The 22,929-nt window shown below is 41.6% G+C and overlaps 1 protein-coding gene across 2 annotated transcripts; it reads left to right on the top strand.

Moving 5' to 3' along the window:
• Positions 1 to 10,334: 10,334 nt before the first annotated feature.
• LOC121811539 (glutathione S-transferase F11-like) lies at positions 10,335 to 12,378 on the top strand. Of its 2 annotated transcripts, none has more exons than XM_042212421.1 (3): positions 10,335 to 10,533; positions 11,612 to 11,660; positions 11,751 to 12,378. In XM_042212421.1, exons 1-3 carry the CDS (start codon positions 10,387 to 10,389, stop codon positions 12,197 to 12,199), a joined length of 645 nt encoding a protein of 214 aa, XP_042068355.1. In that variant the 5' UTR covers positions 10,335 to 10,386; the 3' UTR covers positions 12,200 to 12,378. The 2 variants fall into 2 exon arrangements, with proteins under 2 accessions (XP_042068355.1, XP_042068354.1); XM_042212420.1 differs by having other exon boundaries at positions 11,593 to 11,660; positions 11,758 to 12,378.
• The last annotated feature ends 10,551 nt before the right edge of the window (positions 12,379 to 22,929 follow it).

Genomic DNA, 22,929 nt, shown 5'->3' with positions numbered 1-22,929 from the left:
GTGACGAATGCCTTCCTACATGGAGAGTTGAAGAAGGAAGAAGAAGTTTACATGGAGGCACCCCCAGGTTTTGCAACAGATTTTAAAGCAGGTGAAGGGTGCCGATTGAGGAAGACCTTGTATGGATTGAAGCAATCTCCAAGAGTATGGTTTGGGAAGTTTGCTGGGGCAATGATTAGCTATGGATATACACAGAGCAATTCAGACCATACGTTATTTTTTAAGAAGCAGGGTGATAAGATCACATGTTTAATCATATATGTTGATGACATGATTATTACAGGTGACGACCTAGAAGAGATTGAGGAATTAAAGAAAAATCTTTTTCAGGAATTTGAGATGAAGGACTTGGGGAATCTCAAGTACTTTCTTGGGATTGAAGTGCTAAGGTCAACCAAAGGAATTTTTCTGCGACAAAGGAAGTATATCTTGGACATCCTAGCAGAGACTGGCCTACTGGAATGTAAACCAGCAGACACTCCTCTGGCAGTTAATCATGGATTACTAATCAGAGAAGGAGCCAAGTTGGCTGACCGTAGTCGATATCAGCGACTGGTCGGAAAACTCATATATCTCTCGCACACTAGGCCAGATATTGCCTATGCAGTTGGGGTCGTAAGTCAGTTCATGCATAAGCCGCAGACAGATCACATGGAGGCAGCACTTAGGATTTGTCGGTATTTGAAGGGAACTCCAGGGCATGGAGTGTTGTTCGCCAAAAATGGGCATCTTGAGATTCATGGTTATACAGATGCTGACTGGGCAGGGAACCCAAACGATAGGAAGTCTACAGCAGGCTACTTTACCTTTGTTGGAGGTAATTTGGTAACATGGAGAAGCAAGAAGCAGAAGGTGGTGGCTCTTTCGAGTGCTGAAGCAGAATTTCGTGGGATTAAAAGTGGGTTGACCGAGATTTTATGGTTAAGGAGATTGATGAAAGAGATTAATCTCTCTCCAAGCAAGTTCCAGTTGTATTGTGATAACAAAGCCGCTATAAGCATCTCACAAAATCCAGTACAACATGATCGAACGAAGCATGTGGAGGTTGACAGACACTTCATCAAATAAAACATTGAGAATGGGATTGTCGAACTCCCTTTTGTTCGCTCTGAGGATCAACTTGCCGACATCCTAACTAAAACAGTCAACTCAAGGAGCTTTGAAGATGTGCTTTCCAAATTGAGTTTTGGAGATCCCACCACTCAATTTGAGGGAGAGTGTTGAGAAAAGGGGAAGTATCAATAAGCATTAAAGAATAATAGAGTTCCAAGAATGGAGTTCCAAGAAGCATTGAAGATGTGCATGTTCCAATAATAGTGTAGTTCCATGAATATACATTTATTATAGGATCTCAAAGGTCACCAACATCCCTATAAATATATGGGTGTTGAGTACCATTTCATCATTCAATCAAATACAATTATCTTCTCCCATTGCTTTCTTCTCTAAATATGTTGTCTATACCATTTAACAAATACATAATAAAATTATATATTTTTAGAAAGTAACATTTATAATTTAAAATTGAAATATTGCAACCTCGCGTGGTGACAACCACCAGATGACAAAGGTGATTGGTAGGTAGATGACAGCTAGAGCAATTTGCAAATCGTGATTTCTAGACTGACACATTTTATATTTGAAAGTAATAATTAGATGATAATTTAATTTACCATAATATAATTGATTTTTGGGTTAAGAATGTCCTTTAAACTATTTCTCTCACAACTATTTTAGTCTTAATAAATTTTCGGAGTCGTCGAAAAATGTATTGCCGCCCCTCTGATAAGTGCTAATCGGAAAGCAGTGCTATCAGAAAAACACCACCAAAAATCAACACTATCGTTGGAGGTCATCATGTAAACCTCTTTTAACTCTAAATGTTGATTTGTTACAAAAATTAATTTAATCTCTTTTACTTGATTTTCTTTTATACTTTACTTTTTCTTCAATTACGTATTTTATATTCTCTCATATTTTATTCTCGCTTCACTGATCCACGTTATTATCAATTACTACTATTAGAAGTTTCTGCCTAACTTTTAGTTTAATAGACCAGTGTGAGTTGAACATATTAACTTGTAGGGAATAATATTTTGTTTCCAGATTTTAAATTGGACTTTTGTCTAATTGAAAATCTAAGTTTTTTTTAGAATAACAATATGAATTGATACCAAATATTCAAAAGTCGAGATTCATTAATCCAAATTTTTTATAACTAAATCGATATATCCGTGGCATTTGAAAATTCAACAAAAAGAATGAACTATTAGTATTAAAATATAATACTAAAAATAAATTAATAAATATATACTAGCATTAAATATAAATTGCAATTTAATGTTTTTCTATCTAAAGAAAACCGACCCAATCAATTCGATTATGGAGAATAAAAAATATAATCCGATTCAAAAACTCCCAACCTAATTTAATATTTTAGTTTGATTCGATACAATTATTTGAATTGCAAATCTCGTGCTTATTCCTAAATAATTAAATTAATCAAGAGACTTATTATGGTAGTAGGATAGAAACGTCATAATAATTACCCCATCCGTCTCACGGAAGATGACCCCTTCCTTGGACAACACGAGATTTTATGCAATTTTATTTTGTGTATTAAATGGAGAGAGTAAAGTAAAAGACATGATAAAGTAGAGATAAACGTGTTTCCATTTTAAGTAATGAGTCATCTTGATTGCGACAAACCAAAAAGAAAAGTGAGTCATCTTCAGTAGGACAAATGAAGTATCAAATGGAGTATTGCATATAAACTTCGACTACACCTCCATTTAATTACCACGAAGATGGTTTAGGAAGAAAATAATTATTGTGGGATTAACGAGATGAATACAAACACCTAGATGATAACTGATGGGGTACGTACTAAACAAGCCCAATAGCAGTGACGGCCCATCAGCCCAAAGCCCAAGGAAGAGTATCAGTTCGGCGTTACCAAAGAGTTCGGCCCCAGCCTACAGCTCGGTAAAAGCCAACCAATCAGTTCGGCATTACCAAAGAGTTCGGCTCCAGCCTACAGCTCGGTAAAAGCCGACCAATCAAGCTCTACTCTCAGATCGGCAAAAGCTGCTCGGCAATAGTTCAGAAGTTCGGTCTCAGTATTCGACCGAACTGGGAGATAGTGGACTCATGCAGAACCTCCACGACCTCCACTACACGATCTATTTAGTGGTGTCAACTCATGCAGGATAGCGGACCAAACAAAGAGATAGTGGACCCATGCAGGATCTCATGACCTCCACGACATCCACTACTTAGTTAGTGGTGATGCAAGCCACGACCTAGTTAGTGGTGATGCAAGCCACGATCTTAGTTCAATGTATAAATAGTACTTAGATCAGATAGAAGGGGGCTCTCGAGACATCAAATAACATATAGCAAGTCTGTATTTGTAAGCTGGTAAACCAGATCAAGCAATACAATCTTGCCCTCCTTTCTTCCCGTGGACGTAGATTTACCTCAGTAAATCGAACCACGTAATTCCTTGTGTCGTGATCTATATTCATTACCTGCATTTACTACCATCAAAAATTCGCCCAACCATCACTGGCGCCGTCTGTGGGAAACAGAGAACCAAATTTGTGATAAAGCGAGTTTTTGATCCTCTTCCACCAAAAAAATGCATACCAGATCACGTAACACCCATAATACCGTTCGTGGTAACCATGAGGAAGCTAGTCCAGCCCGCAGGTCTGGAAAACGGCCTCGGGAGAAATCTACTTCCAGTTCTCACGGAGAAGGAACAAACCGCTCAAAGACTCATCGCACCGAGTCTTCCCAGCAGCCCGATTTGAACGAGGCTGTCAAGTTGTTTTTGGCCGAGAAGCAGGAAGAGTTCTTAATTTTCCTGCAAAAGGGCCAAAAGCCGGAGACGAAAACGGTGGATTCTCCCTCCTCATCCAGACATGAAAGTCGCTACCGCAGTAGTGCCGTGTCTTCCAGGAAGAAGAATCCTCAACCCCGACATGTTCCTGTTCCTCCTCGGTACCGGAATCACAGGAGAACTCCATCTCCTCCATACCGAAGAGGTGTCGGGTTCGCCATGTACGGAGCATTGAAGACTCCGTTCTCGGACGATATCACCCGAACTTCCTTGCCAAAGAACTACCGAACTCCGTCGATGACTTATGACGGGTTAGTGAATCCTCATGACTTCCTGGGACGCTATCAGTATAATATGGTGAACCAGGGTCTCAATGAGGTCCATATGTGCAAGCTGTTTCCCGAGCTGCTTATCGGGAACGCAAGAAGGTGGTTCGATAGCCTCCCCCAAGGAAGCATTAGATCTTACCGAGATCTAATGGATGCTTTCCACAGGAGGTTCTTTCAGAAAGCGGAAGCCCGAATCACTTCGGCTCAGCTGCTTTCTATACGTCAAGGTCGCGACGAAAAGATCAGCGACTTTATGACGAGGTTCCACAAGGAATGCCTACAAGTAGACGATCTCAATGATCTACTTGTCATTTCGGCATTCCAAAATGGAATCCTGCCCGGAGCTCTCTACAGAAAGCTCGTGGAATGCAGTCCGCAAACAGCTCAAGAGATGTGGGACATTGCGGACCAGTTTTCTCGTGCCGATGAGGCAGACCGTCTAAAACGGTCTTTAGACAGCTCATCTAGAGAAGACAAAAAGAAACCCGATCATAGCGATCAGAGGCTTCCTCGCCGAACTCCTTCCCTACTAAAGGAGGGATAGCGGTCATCCGAGGTGATCAAAAAAGAGCAAGAGTGTTTGCAGATTGCGCTTAAAAGTGCCGAGCAATCAGATCGGCACCATCAAGCATAGCAATCACAGCAGCCGGAGTCAGAGGCAGGCGAAATGACCGAAGTCACACCGGAGCCGAACTCGATGGTGTACGGCACTGAAGCCGTGATTCCGGTTGAGATCGGCGTACCCAGTCCCCGAACTCTAAATTTCTCCTCAGAAATGAATGATGACGGACTGAGAGCCGAACTAGATCTGGCCGAAGAAAGAAGAGAATTGGCCTGCATAAAAGCAGCCAAGTACAAGGAGCAAGTAGCCCGGTATTATAACCAAAGGGTGAAAAAGCTGCAATTTCAAGTGGGAGATCTCGTCTTGAGAAACAACGAAGTAAGCCGAGCAGAAAAGCTGGGCAAACTCGAACCCACATGGGAAGGTCCATATCGGGTGTCAGAAGTCCTCGGCAAAGGGTCTTATAAATTGACTCACATGTCAGGAGAACAAGCACCCCGAACATGGTACATTTCCAACCTCATGAAGTTCCATTTGTAAGAGACAGTCCGGTCAGTCAGTCTTGTGTCTAGTTCGGTCCTAGGGGTATGTGCTTTCTTTGTTTTTTACTTGTGTTTCATGTTTGTCTATGTGCGTTTTGTTTGTCTATGTGCGTTTTGTCTGTCTATGTGCGTGTCGTCTCTTACAAATGTTACTGAGGTATCTTGTTCTTCGAAGGCTGATCCCCTTTTTAGAACATATATAAGCCAACGATTGTGAGTCCAAGCTTCTAAGGAGGATACAAGACCACAATTCAGCTTAAGAAACAAGCAGTCCGTCTGAAACGAACTGCAACAAAGGGAAAGTCCGATCCACGCGATAAAACTCGCCGAATTAGGACAAGGGAAAGTCCGATCCACGCGATAAAACTCGCCAAATTAGGACAAGGGAAAGTCCGATCCGAGCGATAAAACTCGCCAAATTAGGACACAAGCTTAGTCCGGTCAAAGAAATTTACTTCATAAGACCAAAGACGAGTCCGGTCAAAGAAGTTTACTTCATAAGACCAAAGACGAGTCCGGTCAAAGAAGTTTATTTCATAAGACCGAGGACCAAGTCCGGTCAAAGAAGTTTACTTCATAAGACCAAGGACGAGTCCGGTCAAAGAAGCTTACTTCATAAAACCGAGGACGAGTCCGGTCAAAGAAGTTTACTTCATAAGACCGAGGACGAGCACGATGAAATTTTTTCGCTGAGCTGTAAATACGCAGTGATAGAAGCGAAATGAAGATTTCATTTATTAAATCTTGTTCGGCATATAATTCTGCTGCCCTACAAGAAGGCGTTACGCTATTACAAAGGACTATTCTACTGTCCCTGGTTGCTAAAGTTGAGCCATCTATTCACAAAATCCTCGTGAAGCCGAGTTCGGGCGTTCCGGGCAGCTGAAGAATAAGCAGGTCGACGAGGTGCTCTAATCGACCTACCGCCTCTTCCCTGAGCCCGGGAAGCTCTAGCACCTCGGCGGCGAAGAGTCTCTTCACGAAGCATTTGTTGATCTTGCTCACTCATAATCACAGCTCCTCTACGAACTTCAGTCCGTCCTTGTCTTGACGTTTCCGGTTGCTCCTGAGTCCGTTCTCGTCTTGACGTTTCCGGCTGTTCCTGAGTTCGTTGCTGACTTGGAGTAGGGTTTTGAGCAAGTGAATCAGGGGTTTGAGCTGGAGTGCGACCATCTGTTGGCGGGAAATGCCTAAGGAATCTCTCGATTGAGGGACGCCGGGAAAGAATGATGTCGTACCGAGAAGCCCAGCGCCGCAATGATGTCACGACTTGTTGGCAAGCCGAGCTCTCCAGCGCATTGTTCCTCCGGAGTACGTGATATTCCTCCCACAGTTCGTCAACTCGTTCCTGAACTTCAGAGATGGTCATTCCCCCGCGCCTGCAGATGAAATCCTCATACGCAGTCCTCTCAGCGACGGCAGTGTTCAGCTCGGCCTCCAGATCTTTCTTTTCGGACTCTAAGTCCTTATTGTCGGCCTCCAGCTTCACTAAACAAGCCAAGAGTTCGTCATTCTTCATCTGGTCAGCTATGGCTTTTTTCTCAGCTTCGTCTAAAGCGGAAGAGTACAGCCGCTTCCAGTGAAGTACCTCCAGCTCCTTAAAGAGTTAAGAATACAAAGCAGCTATGTCAGTTCGGCATTTCAGTTTACTGAGCAGGTAGTAAACCACAACAGGAGTAAAAGAGAGTACGAAAAGCTATACGAAGACACAAGTGCAGAAAGAAGAATTTTTTCATTCATAAGAAAAAATTTTTTTACACAAGGAGGGCTTCAAAGGAGGAAGAAACTAAACTAAGAGAAGGGAGACGAAATCATACTCCGCCAGTTTCGTCTCCGGCTCCTCGGTGAGGTTCAGCTTCCTTCTCCTTGTCTGCCTCAGCTTCAGCCTCGGCCTCCCTGCTCCTCCCAGCCTGCTCGGTGCCCCCATCACCGATCAGCAGCACCTCTTGCTCGACCTGCCTGTCTCCGGTCTGCTGATCAGGCTGCTCGGTCTCACCCTCTCCGTGGAAAATTGGAGCGGGTGAAACTGACCCTAAGGAGGCAAAGATAGCCTCCATATTCTCGTCCCGGTCAGCTCGGCAACTACGAACTCGGTCAGCAGAAAGCAAGACCGAGGACGAAGCAAGCTCCTCAAGGAGCGGCAGACTCTGGAGACGAGCTGCTATCTCTCGACCGTACAGCGGCAGGACGACTTCGGGCCCCTGCTCGGCATTATCGGTCATCAGTTTCAGCAGATCACCGACAAAGGCCGAAAATTGATTGCTCAGAAAGAGTTTCTCCGCGAAAGCACGGAGAACCTCCCCTTGGGCAACCACGGCGGCAGCATCCCTCCGTTTCGTCTGCTCTCGCTGGATGACGAGCTGGTTTTTGGCAAACTGGGCTTCATCCTGGGCCGAGATCCTAGCAGCTCTGGCCTTCTCAAAGTCTGCCTTAGCCTGTTCGGCCTGGTGACGAGCAGCCGCCAACTTCCTCTGCATCTCAGCATAATCGTTAGACGCTTTGGAAAGTTCAACGGCGACGAGCTTGGAGAGCATATCGTTCCTCTGAAAATGGAAAAAGGAAAAAGTCAACCGAGGAGCCACAAAAAATACAGGAAAAAAGCAAGGCCAGAAAATCAAGAAGAGAATTCACCTCGGCGAAGTCCGTGGGCCATAAAAATGGCTCACAGATATGTTCCGAAGGAGGCGCCAAGACCACGTCTTTCTCTGGCGCTCTTGGGGGCTTCTGGGTCTTCCCCTTCCCCTTTGCCGAAGTGGACTCCGGCTTTTTTGGATCCGAAGAAGAGGTCTTCTGCCTCTTCGGATTCTTCTCGGCATCAGGCGCCGAGCTGGTAGCCTTCTCTTTCTCCGGCTCCTTAAGCTCGGAGGATTTGCGGCTAATCTTATTCAGCATGTACACTGCCAAAAAGCAAGAAAGCAAAGTTAGTTTTCGCCACAAAAGCAGTAAGACACAAAAAAGAATTCCTCACCCTCGGTCTCTTCATCCGAAGACGAGGAGTCGAACACGAAGTCGCCCTTGACGAGCTCAGACTCCAGGTACTGCTTCCTAATCATAGGAATCTTATTGAGCTCGCCCTCGAGCTCGTCCAACGGTTCTAACCGAGGATGAGGAATCACGGACTTCGGCCCTCTCCAAGGAAAGCCCGGAGCCGCTGTCCTATTATAAAAAAAGAAGCGATGTTGCCACTTTGGCCACTTGGTTTTGCAGAAGGCCCTAAAAGGCTGTAAAGGGATCAAGTAAAACCAAGATCCTTTCCTCTTAAACTGGAAGAAATTAAGGATTGCCCTCAGAGACAGATCCTTATCTAGCCTACGCAGTTCGGCAGCAAAGGCCGATAAGTGCCTCCAAGAGTTCGGAGTCACCTGACCTAAAGGGAGTTGAAAAAAATCTAGCAGCTCTACAAAGGCAGGGGGAAGAGGGAAACGAAGCCCGCATTCCAAGCCGGCTTCATAAACGGTGGCGTAACCCTCCGGCGGCGAGTCAGCCCTATGAAGGTCGTCGGGAATCGCAACCTTCCCCCCAGGAAAAAATATTTTTCGTGTAAGGATATCACAGTATCCTTACTCAAGATGCTGTGAAAATACTCTACGGTCTTCTCCCCGGATTCCTTCCGGCTAGAAGACCCCTTATCCCCTTTCCTACCGCTACCTGACTCAGAAGAAGAAGAAGAAGACATGGTTCTTACTCTTTGAAAGTCTGAAGAAATTCTGAAGAAATTCTCGAAAGCGGAAGGAAATTTTTACGCAAAAGAGAGAGATTGCAGAAGAAGCAATAGCAAAAGTGTTCAACTGATGAAGAAAGGACGTATTTATCAGATTCGGAGAAGATTTCAAAAATCATCGCACCGTTTCGAATCCCACCTTTTCAGGATTCAACGGCCGGATTTTACTGTCGCATTTAATGCAGTCACGCGCAAGGCACGTCCCCTGACGTCAGCCTCCCCCGTACCTTTATCCAGAATGCCGAAGTGACTCGCTTCGCCGAAGTGATTCACTTCGCTTTTCGGGGGGGGTAGTGATGGGGTACGTACTAAACAAGCCCAATAGCAGTGACGGCCCATCAGCCCAAAGCCCAAGGAAGAGTATCAGTTCGGCGTTACCAAAGAGTTCGGCCCCAGCCTACAGCTCGGTAAAAGCCAACCAATCAGTTCGGCATTACCAAAGAGTTCGGCTCCAGCCTACAGCTCGGTAAAAGCCGACCAATCAAGCTCTACTCTCAGATCGGCAAAAGCTGCTCGGCAATAGTTCAGAAGTTCGGTCTCAGTATTCGACCGAACTGGGAGATAGTGGACTCATGCAGAACCTCCACGACCTCCACTACACGATCTATTTAGTGGTGTCAACTCATGCAGGATAGCGGACCAAACAAAGAGATAGTGGACCCATGCAGGATCTCATGACCTCCACGACATCCACTACTTAGTTAGTGGTGATGCAAGCCACGACCTAGTTAGTGGTGATGCAAGCCACGATCTTAGTTCAATGTATAAATAGAACTTAGATCAGATAGAAGGGGGCTCTCGAGACATCAAATAACATATAGCAAGTCTGTATTTGTAAGCTGGTAAACCAGATCAAGCAATACAATCTTGCCCTCCTTTCTTCCCGTGGACGTAGATTTACCTCAGTAAATCGAACCACGTAATTCCTTGTGTCGTGATCTATATTCATTACCTGCATTTACTACCATCAAAAATTCGCCCAACCATCAATAACTAAAAATAACAAATGTTTTACTAAAAATATGAGTATCAAAATTAATGCTATTTCACTTCATTTCTAAAAACCTTGATTTTAATACTACAAGATCTCTTATTGAATTTGTGTATTATCATCATCTGTTCATGGCTGTCAACTAAACATTCTTCTAAAAAAAACCTGTTTTCAGAAAATAAAATTAAAGCCAAAAAATTTCTCAATTTCCAACCAACTTTAAACTAAAAAAATAAATTTAGAATGGTGAGTAGAACTCCAGCACCGTGCAACCAACCACCGTTCCCTGCTCTTTCAATATATAAATAAATTTGGACATATGTTTTGGTAGCTAGAAATCACAAGCATTTCAATAAATCAACACAGAAATATTTTCTAAGTTAATTCATTGGGCAAAATGGTGGTTAAAGTTTATGGTGCCACCTATGCAGCTTGCCCACAGAGGGTTATGGCTTGCCTTTTCGAGTTAGGATTTCAATTTGATCTCATAAAAGTTGATCTTCAATCTGGAGAGCAGAAACAACCACAAAATCTACTAAGACAGGTAATTGTTTATGAATGATTTTATGTATAAGTATTAAATTAAAGTGTTGAAATGATTCACCACACCAAAAACTAAGTTTATGGAGCAAAACAAGATGCCACTACTGTTATTATGGAATCACAATAACGGAATTTCATCTCAATCTAACTATTTACACGTTTTTAGTAGCTTTATAATGTATCCCCTCCGCCCCATTAAATATGAAATTAGGGATGTCAATCGGATCAGCCCAGTGGGTTTCAGACCAACCCTACTCGGATTGTGGGTCAATCAGATGCAGACTAATCGGGCTATAAAAGTTCAACTCTAACTCTAAAGGTTCGAGTTTCAGGCTAGACCACTGGAGTAATCGGGTTACTGCCGATAAAATAAACATACGATCACTCCAATACATAAAGATGAAAATTAGTTTCTTATAGGATGTGAAACATTTATTTATGATATATTTGAGATATATGCTTAAACTCAAACATGATCAAATATTAATTTTACGATTTTTATAAATAAACTAAAACATAAGCATATTTTTAGAAATTTTAAAGCATGTTTAGAAATTTATAATATTGTTTTAGTGAATTCAAAGTTTTTATTTATTTATCTACATTGAAAAAAAACTTAGCATAAAATATGTATATTAATACAGAAATGAAGGTTATTTTTTTAGTTATTTATAATATAAAAATAATCAATTAAGTGTCAATTAGGAGTCAAACAAATAGAATAATAGAAATTTTATCGGGTTTCCGGGCTAGCCCATTGGGTTTCCTAGTTAGTCCTATTCGGGTTGCGAGTTAATCAGGTTATAATTTTATCGTACTACAAATTTCCAGCCCTAATCTTTTAAATTTAACGGGCTATTCGGGCGAGTCCACGAGTTGCGAGCTATACTAACATCCCTAAATGAAACATTTACTTTTCAGCACAAACTTTTATGTAATGTTGTATTGTGAATTAATAAAGAAAAAATAATGTAATAGAAAAAAATTGAAATGATATTACTAAACGTTAAAATTCAAAAGAAAAACTATTTGTAATAGGACGGCAGTTATATAACAATAGTTAATCGCATTTTTTGCAGCCCTTTGGACAAGTCCCTTCCATAGAGGATGGAGATTTCAAGCTTTTTGGTAATTCACTATATTCTTCTTTCTTACAAATTGTCCCACATATAAACTAGCAAATTACTAAATGACACAATAATTTCACCTGGAGAACAGAATCTAGGGCAATAATCAGGTACTACTCAGCAAAAAGCGCAAGCCAAGGTGGCACAAATCTATTGGGTGAAACATTAGAAGATAGAGCCTTGGTGGACCAATGGATGGAAGTAGAAGTCAACAACTACAATCCATTGATTTACACAATGGTCCTCCAGCTTGTGGTTTTACCCCAACAGGGTCAAGTGGGCGACATGGAATTAGTCCGAGATTGCAAGGGTAAATTGGAGAAAGTGCTCGACGTGTACGAGGAGAGGCTGTCCAAGAGCAAATATTTGGGTGGGGAGAGGTTCACCATAGCAGATCTGACCCACCTTCCAAACACGAGGTTCCTTATGGAGGAAGGAGGTATGGAGGATTTGATCAAACGGAGGAAAAATCTCCACAATTGGTGGCTAGATATTTCCAGCCGTCCATCATGGCTAAAGGTCATGGACCTCCCAAAATAATTGGGTCCTCCATTCCTATTCCGCGTCGTCGGCTCGTTGTTTGGTTAATTTCATAGGTGTAGTAGTATTTCTTTTCAAAGTAATCTACTTATGTTTTCAAGTGAAAAATTCGTGTTAGTTATTGAATTATTGATTTGTTCTAGCCATAAATATCATTATGAATATTAGTGTTGACATAACTTTCTGAGTAGTTGACATAACTCTATTAGACAATAATTAAAACAATGTTGCATTAGTTTCATGGCTTTTATACATTTTGATGATATGTCTATCATGAAAGTATTTTTAGGATCAAAAGAAGTTTTATAAATAGAATAGTATGTGAATGAAATTCACTCAGGCTCCGTTCGGTATCGCGGAATTGGAATTGGAGCCTTCAATTCCAAATCCGATGTTCGGTACCACAAATTATATGGATTTGGAATTGAATTACAATTCCAATTCCTCTCAATTCCACAATTTGAATTCCATATCAAAAGTAGAAAATTGAAATTCCAAATAATTATAAAATTGAACGCTTTCACACACTACATAAACACACCACACACAAACACACATAGTCACACACAATCGCACACACTGTCACACCGTAAAACACACACACATACATAAACACACACTATTACACACACACAATCACACATAGTCACACACTGATACGGTTTTCAACCACTCCGAAGTCACAAAGGTAGTGGAACAGCAAGAGCTGGATGATGTTGCCATTCCAGAACCCGAACAGGTGCCACAAGTTCATACCAGAAGGAAGAGCAGCGTTCGTCCAAAAAGGAAGACTCGGCAGCCCAATCGCCTCAACGATTGTGGGCCGAGATGATCGTGCTTACATTTTACCCCCTTCGTCCCAAGTTACTTGAGTCGTATTCCATTTAGGGTTGTCCCAAGTTAATTGAGTCATTTCTTTTTTTGGCTAAAAACAAAACATCTAATCACACATACTTTATTCTTTCTTTTATTTTACTCTCTCTCATCTCTCTTACTTTATTCTCCCTTCTACTTTATTTTACTTTATTTAATTCACTAAACACAACTTTCTTAAATACCGAGCCGAAAAGAAACGCCTCATGTAACGTGGGACGGGGGGAGTATTACTTAGATAATTTAGCCTTACTAATTTAGTATTGTATGTAACCTTTCTGAACTATTGTTTTATTATGGTGTTATAAGTGTCGAACGTATGTATAAGCTCTATCTCGGGTTTTCTTTGCGGTTCTTTCCCGAGATATAGGAGGTCGAACCGCCCTAGGGTCCTAGAATATAAAAAGGGGACTTGTCAAACTATCTATAATATGATTTGTTTATTCCCAAATTGTTGCTTTCGCTCACTTTCACTAAACTGCTCTAACTGAAGGGGGCTGGCAGCGGAAGCGTGCGTTCACAACGGATCACATGAATTTGATATATTTAGCAGATTATTTAGACAAAATCTATTCGCGTAATTGTCACATGTATCATGCTCATAACTTGAATTAAAACATGCTTTAGCACATAAAATTCCTAAAACATGCTTACTACGGAATTAGCCAATTTACCTTGTTGATTCAATCAAGAATCGATGATGGCTTGCTCCGTCTCCACGTGAAGATCTTCAATACAAGACCTCGGATCTTCTGACTGGTGTCCGGGACTATACGCTGATATTTGTGTGGGCAAATCTAACCAATGTACTAGGACTCGAATAATGGAAGACAGAAACTGCTCACGGAGGAAGCACAATTTTCGAGATCTCTCTTTAGAGGGGGGACGAAAATTTTGACAATAATTGTTGTGTTTTTCTGTCTCCTTTATTCTCCTATTTATATTAAGTCACACATTGGGCCCAGTCAGGGATCTAAGGAAGAATTTGGAACAGGCCTCACCCAATTAGCTTTTTACTAATTAAATTGAACCCACAATTTAATATAAGCTTATATTGGAATATTACGAGCAGCCACTACAGAAGTAATATTGCACTGCCTTCCAAATCCGAAATTACAAGTATTCCGGGTTCCTTTAATTGCATTTGATTTATTTCCCGCGCTTAAGATAGAAACATCCATTAATTAATTAATGTCTGCTATAGACTTAATTAATTAACATATTTCGAATTCCAAGAGTGGACTTAGCAAGAAACTCTTATTTATTATTCATAGAGTAATCAAACTCCAACTAGCTAGGTTCCGAATAATAAAACCTCGTTTCGAGCTCCTCTTGTGGATGTTATCAAACGAGACTCTCCTCGCGCACGTTTCAACATAATAGCAATCCTAGCACCTCTAGATAATGATCACCACTACCCAATATACCTGGATCGTTGGGTTATGAAATACCCGCACCCTTGGTAAGTCAAAGTAGTGGATCCTCAATATCGTATGCTCAATGCTAACGTACATCGATTAAGAAATTAATTTTCAAGACCTCGTCTTTCAGTAGATAGCATAAAGACTCGTCTTGCTGTTAGATCCATTCAGTGCTATACCACACCAACGTCATCTTATTTCAATAAGGTTTAGAAATAATCGGACTGACATTGCAACCTTTCGCGATAGGTAGTCTAGGCCTATCTAGGTTGTGAAATTCTTATTTTTCTTTGTTTAGAACTGACCATGTTACCTTAAATTGGACGACGCCCACAACCAGTCTACTAAAACAAAGACTTAGACTTTGTTACGTTTGCTCATACATTTAAATATGCAATAAACAACCATTAAATGTAAAACATAACAATATTATGACAAAAATAATCTGTTGCATTTATTAGAAAATAACCATTAGAGTTTTACAGTATCCAATCACTTGAAAGGTGATTTCTAGTATATAAAACTCTAACAATCTCCCACTTATACTCAAAATAGCTTTCGAGTATACAAAATAGTAGTGCACACATATAAATTTCTCCCACTTATACTGAAAGCGAGTTGAGGTCTTGAATGAGTCGAACTCCCATACCTTCAACGTGGCACTCGAACGGTTTTACCGCCAAAGCATTTGTAAAAGGATCTGCCAGGTTGTTCTCTGACGCAATCTTGACCACTTTTATGTCTCCTCTCTGCACTATATCTCTAATGATATGATACTTCCGCTCTATGTGTTTGCTCGCTTTGTGAGCTCTTAGTTCTTTCGAGTTTGCCACAGCACCAGAATTGTCACAATAAATGGTGATGCTCTTGGGCAGATTCGAAACCACACCTAAATCCATAAGGAAGTTCTTGAACCATACAGCCTCTTTTGCAGCCTCCGAAGCTGCCACATACTCGGCTTCCATGGTCGAGTCCGCGATGCATTTCTGCTTCACACTCTTCCAAATTACGGCTCCACCTCCTAAGCTGAACACATATCCTGAAGTAGATTTTCTCAAGTCCTGATCAGCTTGAAAGTCTGAGTCAGTATATCCCAAAGGACAGAGCTCCGCTGCATTGTAAACTAGAGCATAGTCCTTAGTCCGTTTAAGGTACTTGAGTATGTTCTTTACGGCAGTCCAATGTCCTTGGCCCGGATTCGACTGATATCTTGCCACCATGCCAACAGCAAAGCAAATATCTGGTCTAGTACAAAGCATAGCATACCTGAGACTTCCAACTGCCGAAGCATATGGAATCCTTCTCATTGCTTGTATCTCAGACGGCGTTTTAGGGCACATCTCTTGAGATAAATGGATGCCATGTCTAAAAGGTAAGAAACCTTTCTTGGCGTCCTGCATGCTAAAACGACTAAGTACTGTTTCGATGTAAGATTCTTGAGATAAGCACAACATCTTCTTCTCTCGATTCCGAAGAACCTTGATCCCGAGGATGTGTCCCGCGTCTCCCATTTCCTTCATCTCGAACTGGTTTGATAACCATGTTCGAACTGATGACAACATCTTTTTATTGTTTCCAATTAGAAGAATGTCATCTACATATAAAACTAAGAACACCACATTCCCCTTATCAACTTTCTTATACACGCAGCTTTCACTTGGGCACTTTTTGGAATCCAAACTTGCAAACAGTTTGATCGAAATATTGGTTCCACGATCTAGATGCTTGCTTGAGGCCAGAAATGGCCTTGTTAAGCTTCCAAACCATGTGTTCTTTGCCCTTTATGGCATATCCTTCAGGTTGTTCCATGTAGATGGTCTCCTCAAGACTGCCGTTTAGGAATGCAGTCTTAACGTCCATCTGCCATACATCCCAATCCATATAAGCTGCAATAGACAACAGTATCCGGATCGATTTGAGCATGGCCACTGGGGAGAAGGTCTCATCATAATCGATGCCTTCCTTTTAGGTATACCCCTTGGCCACTAGTCTTGCTTTGAAGACTTTAACTCGTCCATCGGGTCCAAGTTTACGTTTATATATCCACTTGCTCTCAATGGCAGTACAACCTTCGGGTAGGACGGACAAATCGTAGACGTCTTTGTCTATCATAGATTGTAGTTTTGAATCCATTGCTTTTACCCATTCGCAATGATCGATATCTGTCTGCGCCTCCGCAAAGTTCCAGGGATCTAATACATTGTTGTCCGATGAGTGATCCATAGATTCTCCCAAACCAATGTATCAGTCGGGCTCATGTGAGACCCTCCCACTGCGGCGCGTCACTACAATATTTTGAGTAGAAGTTGAAGTTTCGGGAATTGTTTGTACACTTGGTACTTGTTCTTGGTTAATGGAACTTGTGACTGAAGTTAGCTCATCAAGAGCCACTTCACTGCTGGGTTTATGATTCATTACATAGTCTTCCTCTAAGAATGTCGCGTGAGTGCTCACAATGACTTTCTTATCTCGGAGATTAAAGAATTCATAACCTTTCGTTCCTTTGGGTATAAATAAACATACCTCTGTCTTAGATCCTAGCTTAGTTGGATCCTGTTCAAATACATGAGCCGGGCAACCCCAAACCTTGAGATGTGCTAGATTGGGCTTACGCCCAGTCCACAACTCATATGGAGTTTTAGGTACGGATTTTGATGGTAAATTGTCTAAAATGTGACTTGCGGAAAGCAAGGCATGTCCCCAAAATGAAATAGGCAGACGTGCATAACTCATCATCGATCGAACCATGTTTAATAAGGTCATGTTCCTTCTTTCAGCCACGCCGTTCTGCTGGGACGTGCCCGGCGCAGTCAGTTGGGATTGAATTCCCACTTCCGATAAGTAGTCCGAAAATTTGGCACTGAGGTATTCGCCTCCACGATCAGATCGTAGGCATTTGATATTCTTCCCATGATACTTCTCCACAAGAGTCTTAAAGTCTTTAAACTTGTCAAAAGACTCTGACTTGTGACGCATCAAGTAGACATATCCAATTTTCGAGAAGTCATCAATAAATGTGATGAAGTATCGAAAACCACCTCTTGCCTCAGTTGACATTGGTCTACATACATCGGAATGAACTAGCTGAAGTACTTCCTTGGCCCTATTTCCCTTAGCCTTAAAAGGCCTCTTGGTCATCTTGCCTTCTAAGCATGACTCACACTTATGAAAAGGTTCCTCCTCTAGACCTTTGATAAGATCTTGTTGAACAAGAGAATGGATCCTCCTTTCATTGGCATGACCAAGTCTAAGGTGCCACAAGTACATTTCGTTCATTGAACTTGAAGGTTCCTTTCGTTTCTTTGAAATTGTAGATGTTGTATTGAGTTCTGATTTGCGATTATTAAACTGTGTAGAAGTGATTGTGTACAGATTGTTTTCCATGATACCACGACAGATATAAGAACCATCTTTCTTAATAACGCAGTTGTCATTAAAAGAAATCGAATATCCATCATAAACCAATTTAGAAACTGAAATTAAATTTCTTCTAAAAGAAGGTATCAACAAAACATTCTTCAAAATCAAAAATCTATCACTACTAAAACGCAAATAAATGTCTCCCACTGCAACGGCCGCCACTTTGGTAGCGTCGCCCAGCTGGACTTCGATCTCACGATCATGTAGCCGTCTTGTCACCTGCATTAAGTCATGATCAAAACAAATATGATCAGTGGCTCCTGTGTCAATAAACCAAGTGCAAATAGATGTCGAAGTCAAACAAGACTCGACAACTAGAGCCTGGTGCATACCTGTAGCCTTGCCCCGTTTAGGACAGTCTGGCTTCCAATGCCCCTTCTCTCCACACTTGAAACACTTCCCCGTGGGCTTCTTGTTAGCCCTCTTCTTCTTTCCCTTAGCTATCTTGGCCGGTCCTGAGTTCGGTGCCTGTCTTTTTCCTTTGCTAGGCTTTAAGCCAGAGGAACGAGGCGCCGAAATCATCATGGCCGCCTTAGCCTGGACCATAAGGTCCTCTGCCGACTGAAGTTCAGTCAACATCTCTGCCAAGGTGTAATTCCTTTTGTTCATCTCGAAGTTGAGCTTGAACTGTTGGAAGCTAGGGGGAAGACTTTGAAGGATAATAGTCACCTGGGACTCGGGATCGATCGTCCCTCCCAAGACCTCAATTTGGTTGAGGTGGCCCATCATCTCGAGGACGTGGTCCCTCACAGACGAGCCTTCCTTCATTGTCTTCCACATGATACTCCGAAAGGCTTGAGACTTAGCCGTTCGATTCTGAGTACCAATAAGATTTTTGAGATTCTGCATAATCTCGGTGGCTGTTTCCATGGCTGAATGCTGATGCTTGAGTACCGAAGACATAGAAGCCCACATGTAGCACTTAGCCATCTCATTCGCCTTATGCCACCGTCTGTGTGCATCTCTGACTCCTGCCGTAGCGTTAGCCGGCGGCACTGGAGGTCGCGGGGTGGTGAGCACAAAGATGTACTCATCTGCTGTGAGAACGATGTCCAAATTTTGTTTCCATTCTATGTAATTTTGGCCCTCGAGTTTATTTTCTTTGAGAATTGCGGAAAGAGGATTAAACGACATATTGACGATTTGATTTGCACTGCAAAACAGAGTATTTTACTATTGTCATAAACTTATGTAAGAAGTTTGATTAGATTAACCATAAAACTTTTCAAAATCTTACAACTGTAAAATTTAAATTTTGTACCCTCCAGAGGAAGTCAATACGCATTAAAATCTCACAATTTTACTGGTCACAACACCGACGAATAGTCCAGAGACCACAGAGTGACATGGCCGCCTAATGTTGCCTAAGCAAGACCATCTCTTTAGCATTACAGAATCTTGTTTATACAACACACTCCCATAACAATGCTTATGTGCTGCTAACAAGATCTAGCTATCTCATAAATTCTGTTTGAACTTCTGAATCTCGTAGTTTCTTAGGATTATTGTCCCCACAGAGCAGGTGGCGATAATATTGGAAACTACATTCTAGTTCATACTATTTATATTTGAGAAGTCCGCCCTCATGAACTTGCTATTTTCTTAGGATTATTGTCCCCACAGAGCAGGTGGCGATAATATTAGAAAAAGGCTTCATAAATTGCAGACCAATTGATGGAGACCATATACAAACGTTGAGTTCGTAATTATAGCTTAGATATTTTGGGTTATGGTTTTACTTTAATTATCCTTAGCCTTGAGGCAGTTTAAGGCTTAATTAAATTCTGTTGGTATTTAATCTACCGAACAATTAAATCTTTTATTAATTGGTATCTTCCTTTAGGGAATAATTATTCTAGAATATAATTCTTATTCATGTCTACTATAAGATTTGACTAAAATAAATGAATTATTTAATTCTTAATAAGACATGAAAAATTAAATTCAAATTAATTCCATGTTCAAGATTAGGAAGAGATATTTCATTATTTAATGTATTCATACATATCTATCCTTTTTAGGATCTTAGATATATAAATATTAGGAAACTATTAAATTATTCTTATCCATATCATCTAGGAATCAAAATATTATTATTTATTTCCATAGATATAGAAAATAATAAAAACATTGCTTAAATCTAGATAAATATTAGGAAACTATTAAATTATTCTCATCTATATCATCTAGGATGAAAATAATATTATTTATTTCCATAGATATAGATAATAATAAAAATATTCCTAAAATCTAGGTAAATCTTCCAAAAAGATTTTATTACCATTAAATAATAATATTTTAATGATATCATTTAATAAAATAATTAAATAATCATCAAAATAATCTTTCATCGTTATCTCATCGTACGAGGTTCGCACGAACGATGAACGACGAAAATCCGACGAGTTCGTCATCGAATCACGACGCACGTAGCGTCTCGGACATCGGCGCGCAGGTGGCGTGCCAGCGTCTCGGCCCGTCGAGCCTTCGGGTATCGTCGTGTCTCGGACAACTGCGAGCGCCCGTCTCGGTCGTGTCGACCGTCGGGTGTCGATGCTCCTCGGCCGTCTCGGCACGTCGGGTGACGCGGTCCTCGGCCAGGAGCTTGCGCGGTGGCGCGGCTCCTCTCGGCCAGTGGCTCGTCCCCCGCCGCGGCCTGTCCTAGGCACGACGCTCCCACTGCCTCGGCACACGGTGCGCGATACCGCGCGTCCGTCTCGGCCAGGCGTCTCGACGGCTTGCGCGAGCTCTCGGCCAGCTCGGACCTTCCGCCTAGGGTTCGGCCTGGTGTCTCGTGGTGTCTCGGTGGCTCTCGGACGAGCCACCACTCCGCGCCAGTCACCGCCGCATCGAAATTGACCCGGGTTTCGTCTGGTGCGTGTGGTCTCAGCCGGCAGCGCGCACGAGTCCCTACTCGTCTGCGCGTTTCCCCGTGATCACGGCTCCCGGCTCCCACTGTCTCGACATCCCTACCTCGATCGCACGTGGTGCGTTCGAGCAATTCAAGTTTTTTGATTCGATAGTTCTTGAGTTCATCATGCATAAAATTAAACAAAAACACCAAGAACATGCTTCGTAATCAAATAACACATGCATACATGAATTTCGCGAAATTTAAAGCCAAATAATCAGAGCCAAAGGCTGGCTCTGATACCAACTGAAGGGGGCTGGCAGCGGAAGCGTGCGTTCACAACGGATCACATGAATTTGATCTATTTAGCAGATTATTTAGACAAAATCTATTCGCGTAATTGTCACATGTATCATGCTCATAACTTGAATTAAAACATGCTTTAGCACATAAAATTCCTAAAACATGCTTACTACGGAATTAACCAATTTACCTTGTTGATTCAATCAAGAATCGATGATGGCTTGCTCCGTCTCCACGTGAAGATCTTCAATACAAGACCTCGGATCTTCTGACTGGTGTCCTGGACTATACGCTGATATTTGTGTGGGCAAATCTCACCAACGTACTAGGACTCGAATAATGGAAGACAGAAACTGCTCACGGAGGAAGCATAATTTTCGAGATCTCTCTTTAGAGGGGGGACGAAAATTTTGACAATAATTGTTGTTTTTTCTGTCTCCTTTATTCTCCTATTTATATTAAGTCACACATTGGGCCCAGTCAGGGATCTAAGGAAGAATTTGGAACATGCCTCACCCTATTACCTTTTTACTAATTAAATTGAACCCACAATTTAATATAAGCTTATATTGGAATATTACGAGCAGCCACTACAGAAGTAATATTGCACTGCCTTCCAAATCCGAAATTACAAGTATTCCGGATTTCCTTTAATTGCATTTGATTTATTTCCCGCGCTTAAGATAGAAACATCCATTAATTAATTAATGTCAGCTATAGACTTAATTAATTAACATATTTCGAATTCCAAGAGTGGACTTAGCAAGAAACTCTTATTTATTATTCATAGAGTAATCAAACTCCAACTAGCTAGGTTCCGAATAATAAAACCTCGTTTCGAGCTCCTCTTGTGGATGTTATCAAACGAGACTCTCCTCGCGCACGTTTCAACATAATAGCAATCCTAGCACCTCTAGATAATGATCACCACTACCCAATATACTTGGATCGTTGGGTTATGAAAAACCCGCACCTTTGGTAAGTCAAAGTAGTGGATCCTCAATATCGTATGCTCAATGCTAACGTACATTGATTAAGAAATTAATTTTCAAGACCTCGTCTTTCAGTAGATAGCATAAAGACTCGTCTTGCTGTTAGATCCATTCAGTGCTATACCACACCAACGTCATCTTATTTCAATAAGGTTTAGAAATAATCGGACTGACATTGCAACCTTTCGCGATAGGTAGTCTAGGCCTATCTAGGTTGTGAAATTCTTATTTTTCTTTGTTTAGAACTGACCGTGTTACCTTAAATTGGACGACGCCCACAACCGGTCTACTAAAACAAAGACTTAGACTTTGTTACGTTTGCTCATACATTTAAATATGCAATAAACAACCATTAAATGTAAAACATAATAATATTATGACAAAAATAATCTGTTGCATTTATTGGAAAATAACCATTAGAGTTTTACAGTATCTAATCACTCGAAAGGTGATTTCTAGTATACAAAACCCTAACACTAACTGCCTGACGGAGAAAACCCTCCGCACGCAACTTGAATTTGATCGCCGAGCTCCATCGCCGTCGATCCTAGTCTCAGATACAACCAACGTCGTATCATCTATTGCTTTCATTCCGAACTCATGGCTAACCAGGGACAACCGGGATCTCAGTGGGGTATACCCTCCGATTCACATCCATCAGAACCATCGATCGGTCCATCTCGCCGTCAGTCGGGAGTCAGTCGCAAGGAACTCATAGGGCCTTCACCTCGCATTCATGACGTCCCGATGGCAACTATTCATCCGATCTCTTCCACAACGCAACTTCAGATCCAGTTCACACCAAATTGGATCGTCTCTTAGCTGGTTTCTCCAAATTGGAGTCACGCATAGATGCTACTGATCGTAGGG

This window comes from Salvia splendens, chromosome 7, assembly GCF_004379255.2.
Source record: "Salvia splendens isolate huo1 chromosome 7, SspV2, whole genome shotgun sequence".
Classification (NCBI taxonomy): Eukaryota; Viridiplantae; Streptophyta; class Magnoliopsida; order Lamiales; family Lamiaceae; genus Salvia; species Salvia splendens.
The sequence above is the reverse complement of the archived record's forward strand: the minus strand, read 5'-3'. Positions and strand labels throughout refer to the sequence as shown.

What these genes read in the sequence shown, in the direction of transcription:
- LOC121811539 (XM_042212420.1), top strand. Translation starts at nt 10,387, where the DNA reads ATGGTGGTTAAAGTTTATGGTGCCACCTATGCAGCTTGCCCACAGAGG. An exon ending in CACAAAATCTACTAAGACAG is followed by an intron (nt 10,534 to 11,592) that starts GTAATTGTTTAT and finishes ATATAACAATAG; the next exon opens with TTAATCGCATTTTTTGCAGC. An exon ending in TGGAGATTTCAAGCTTTTTG is followed by an intron (nt 11,661 to 11,757) that starts GTAATTCACTAT and finishes AACAGAATCTAG; the next exon opens with GGCAATAATCAGGTACTACT.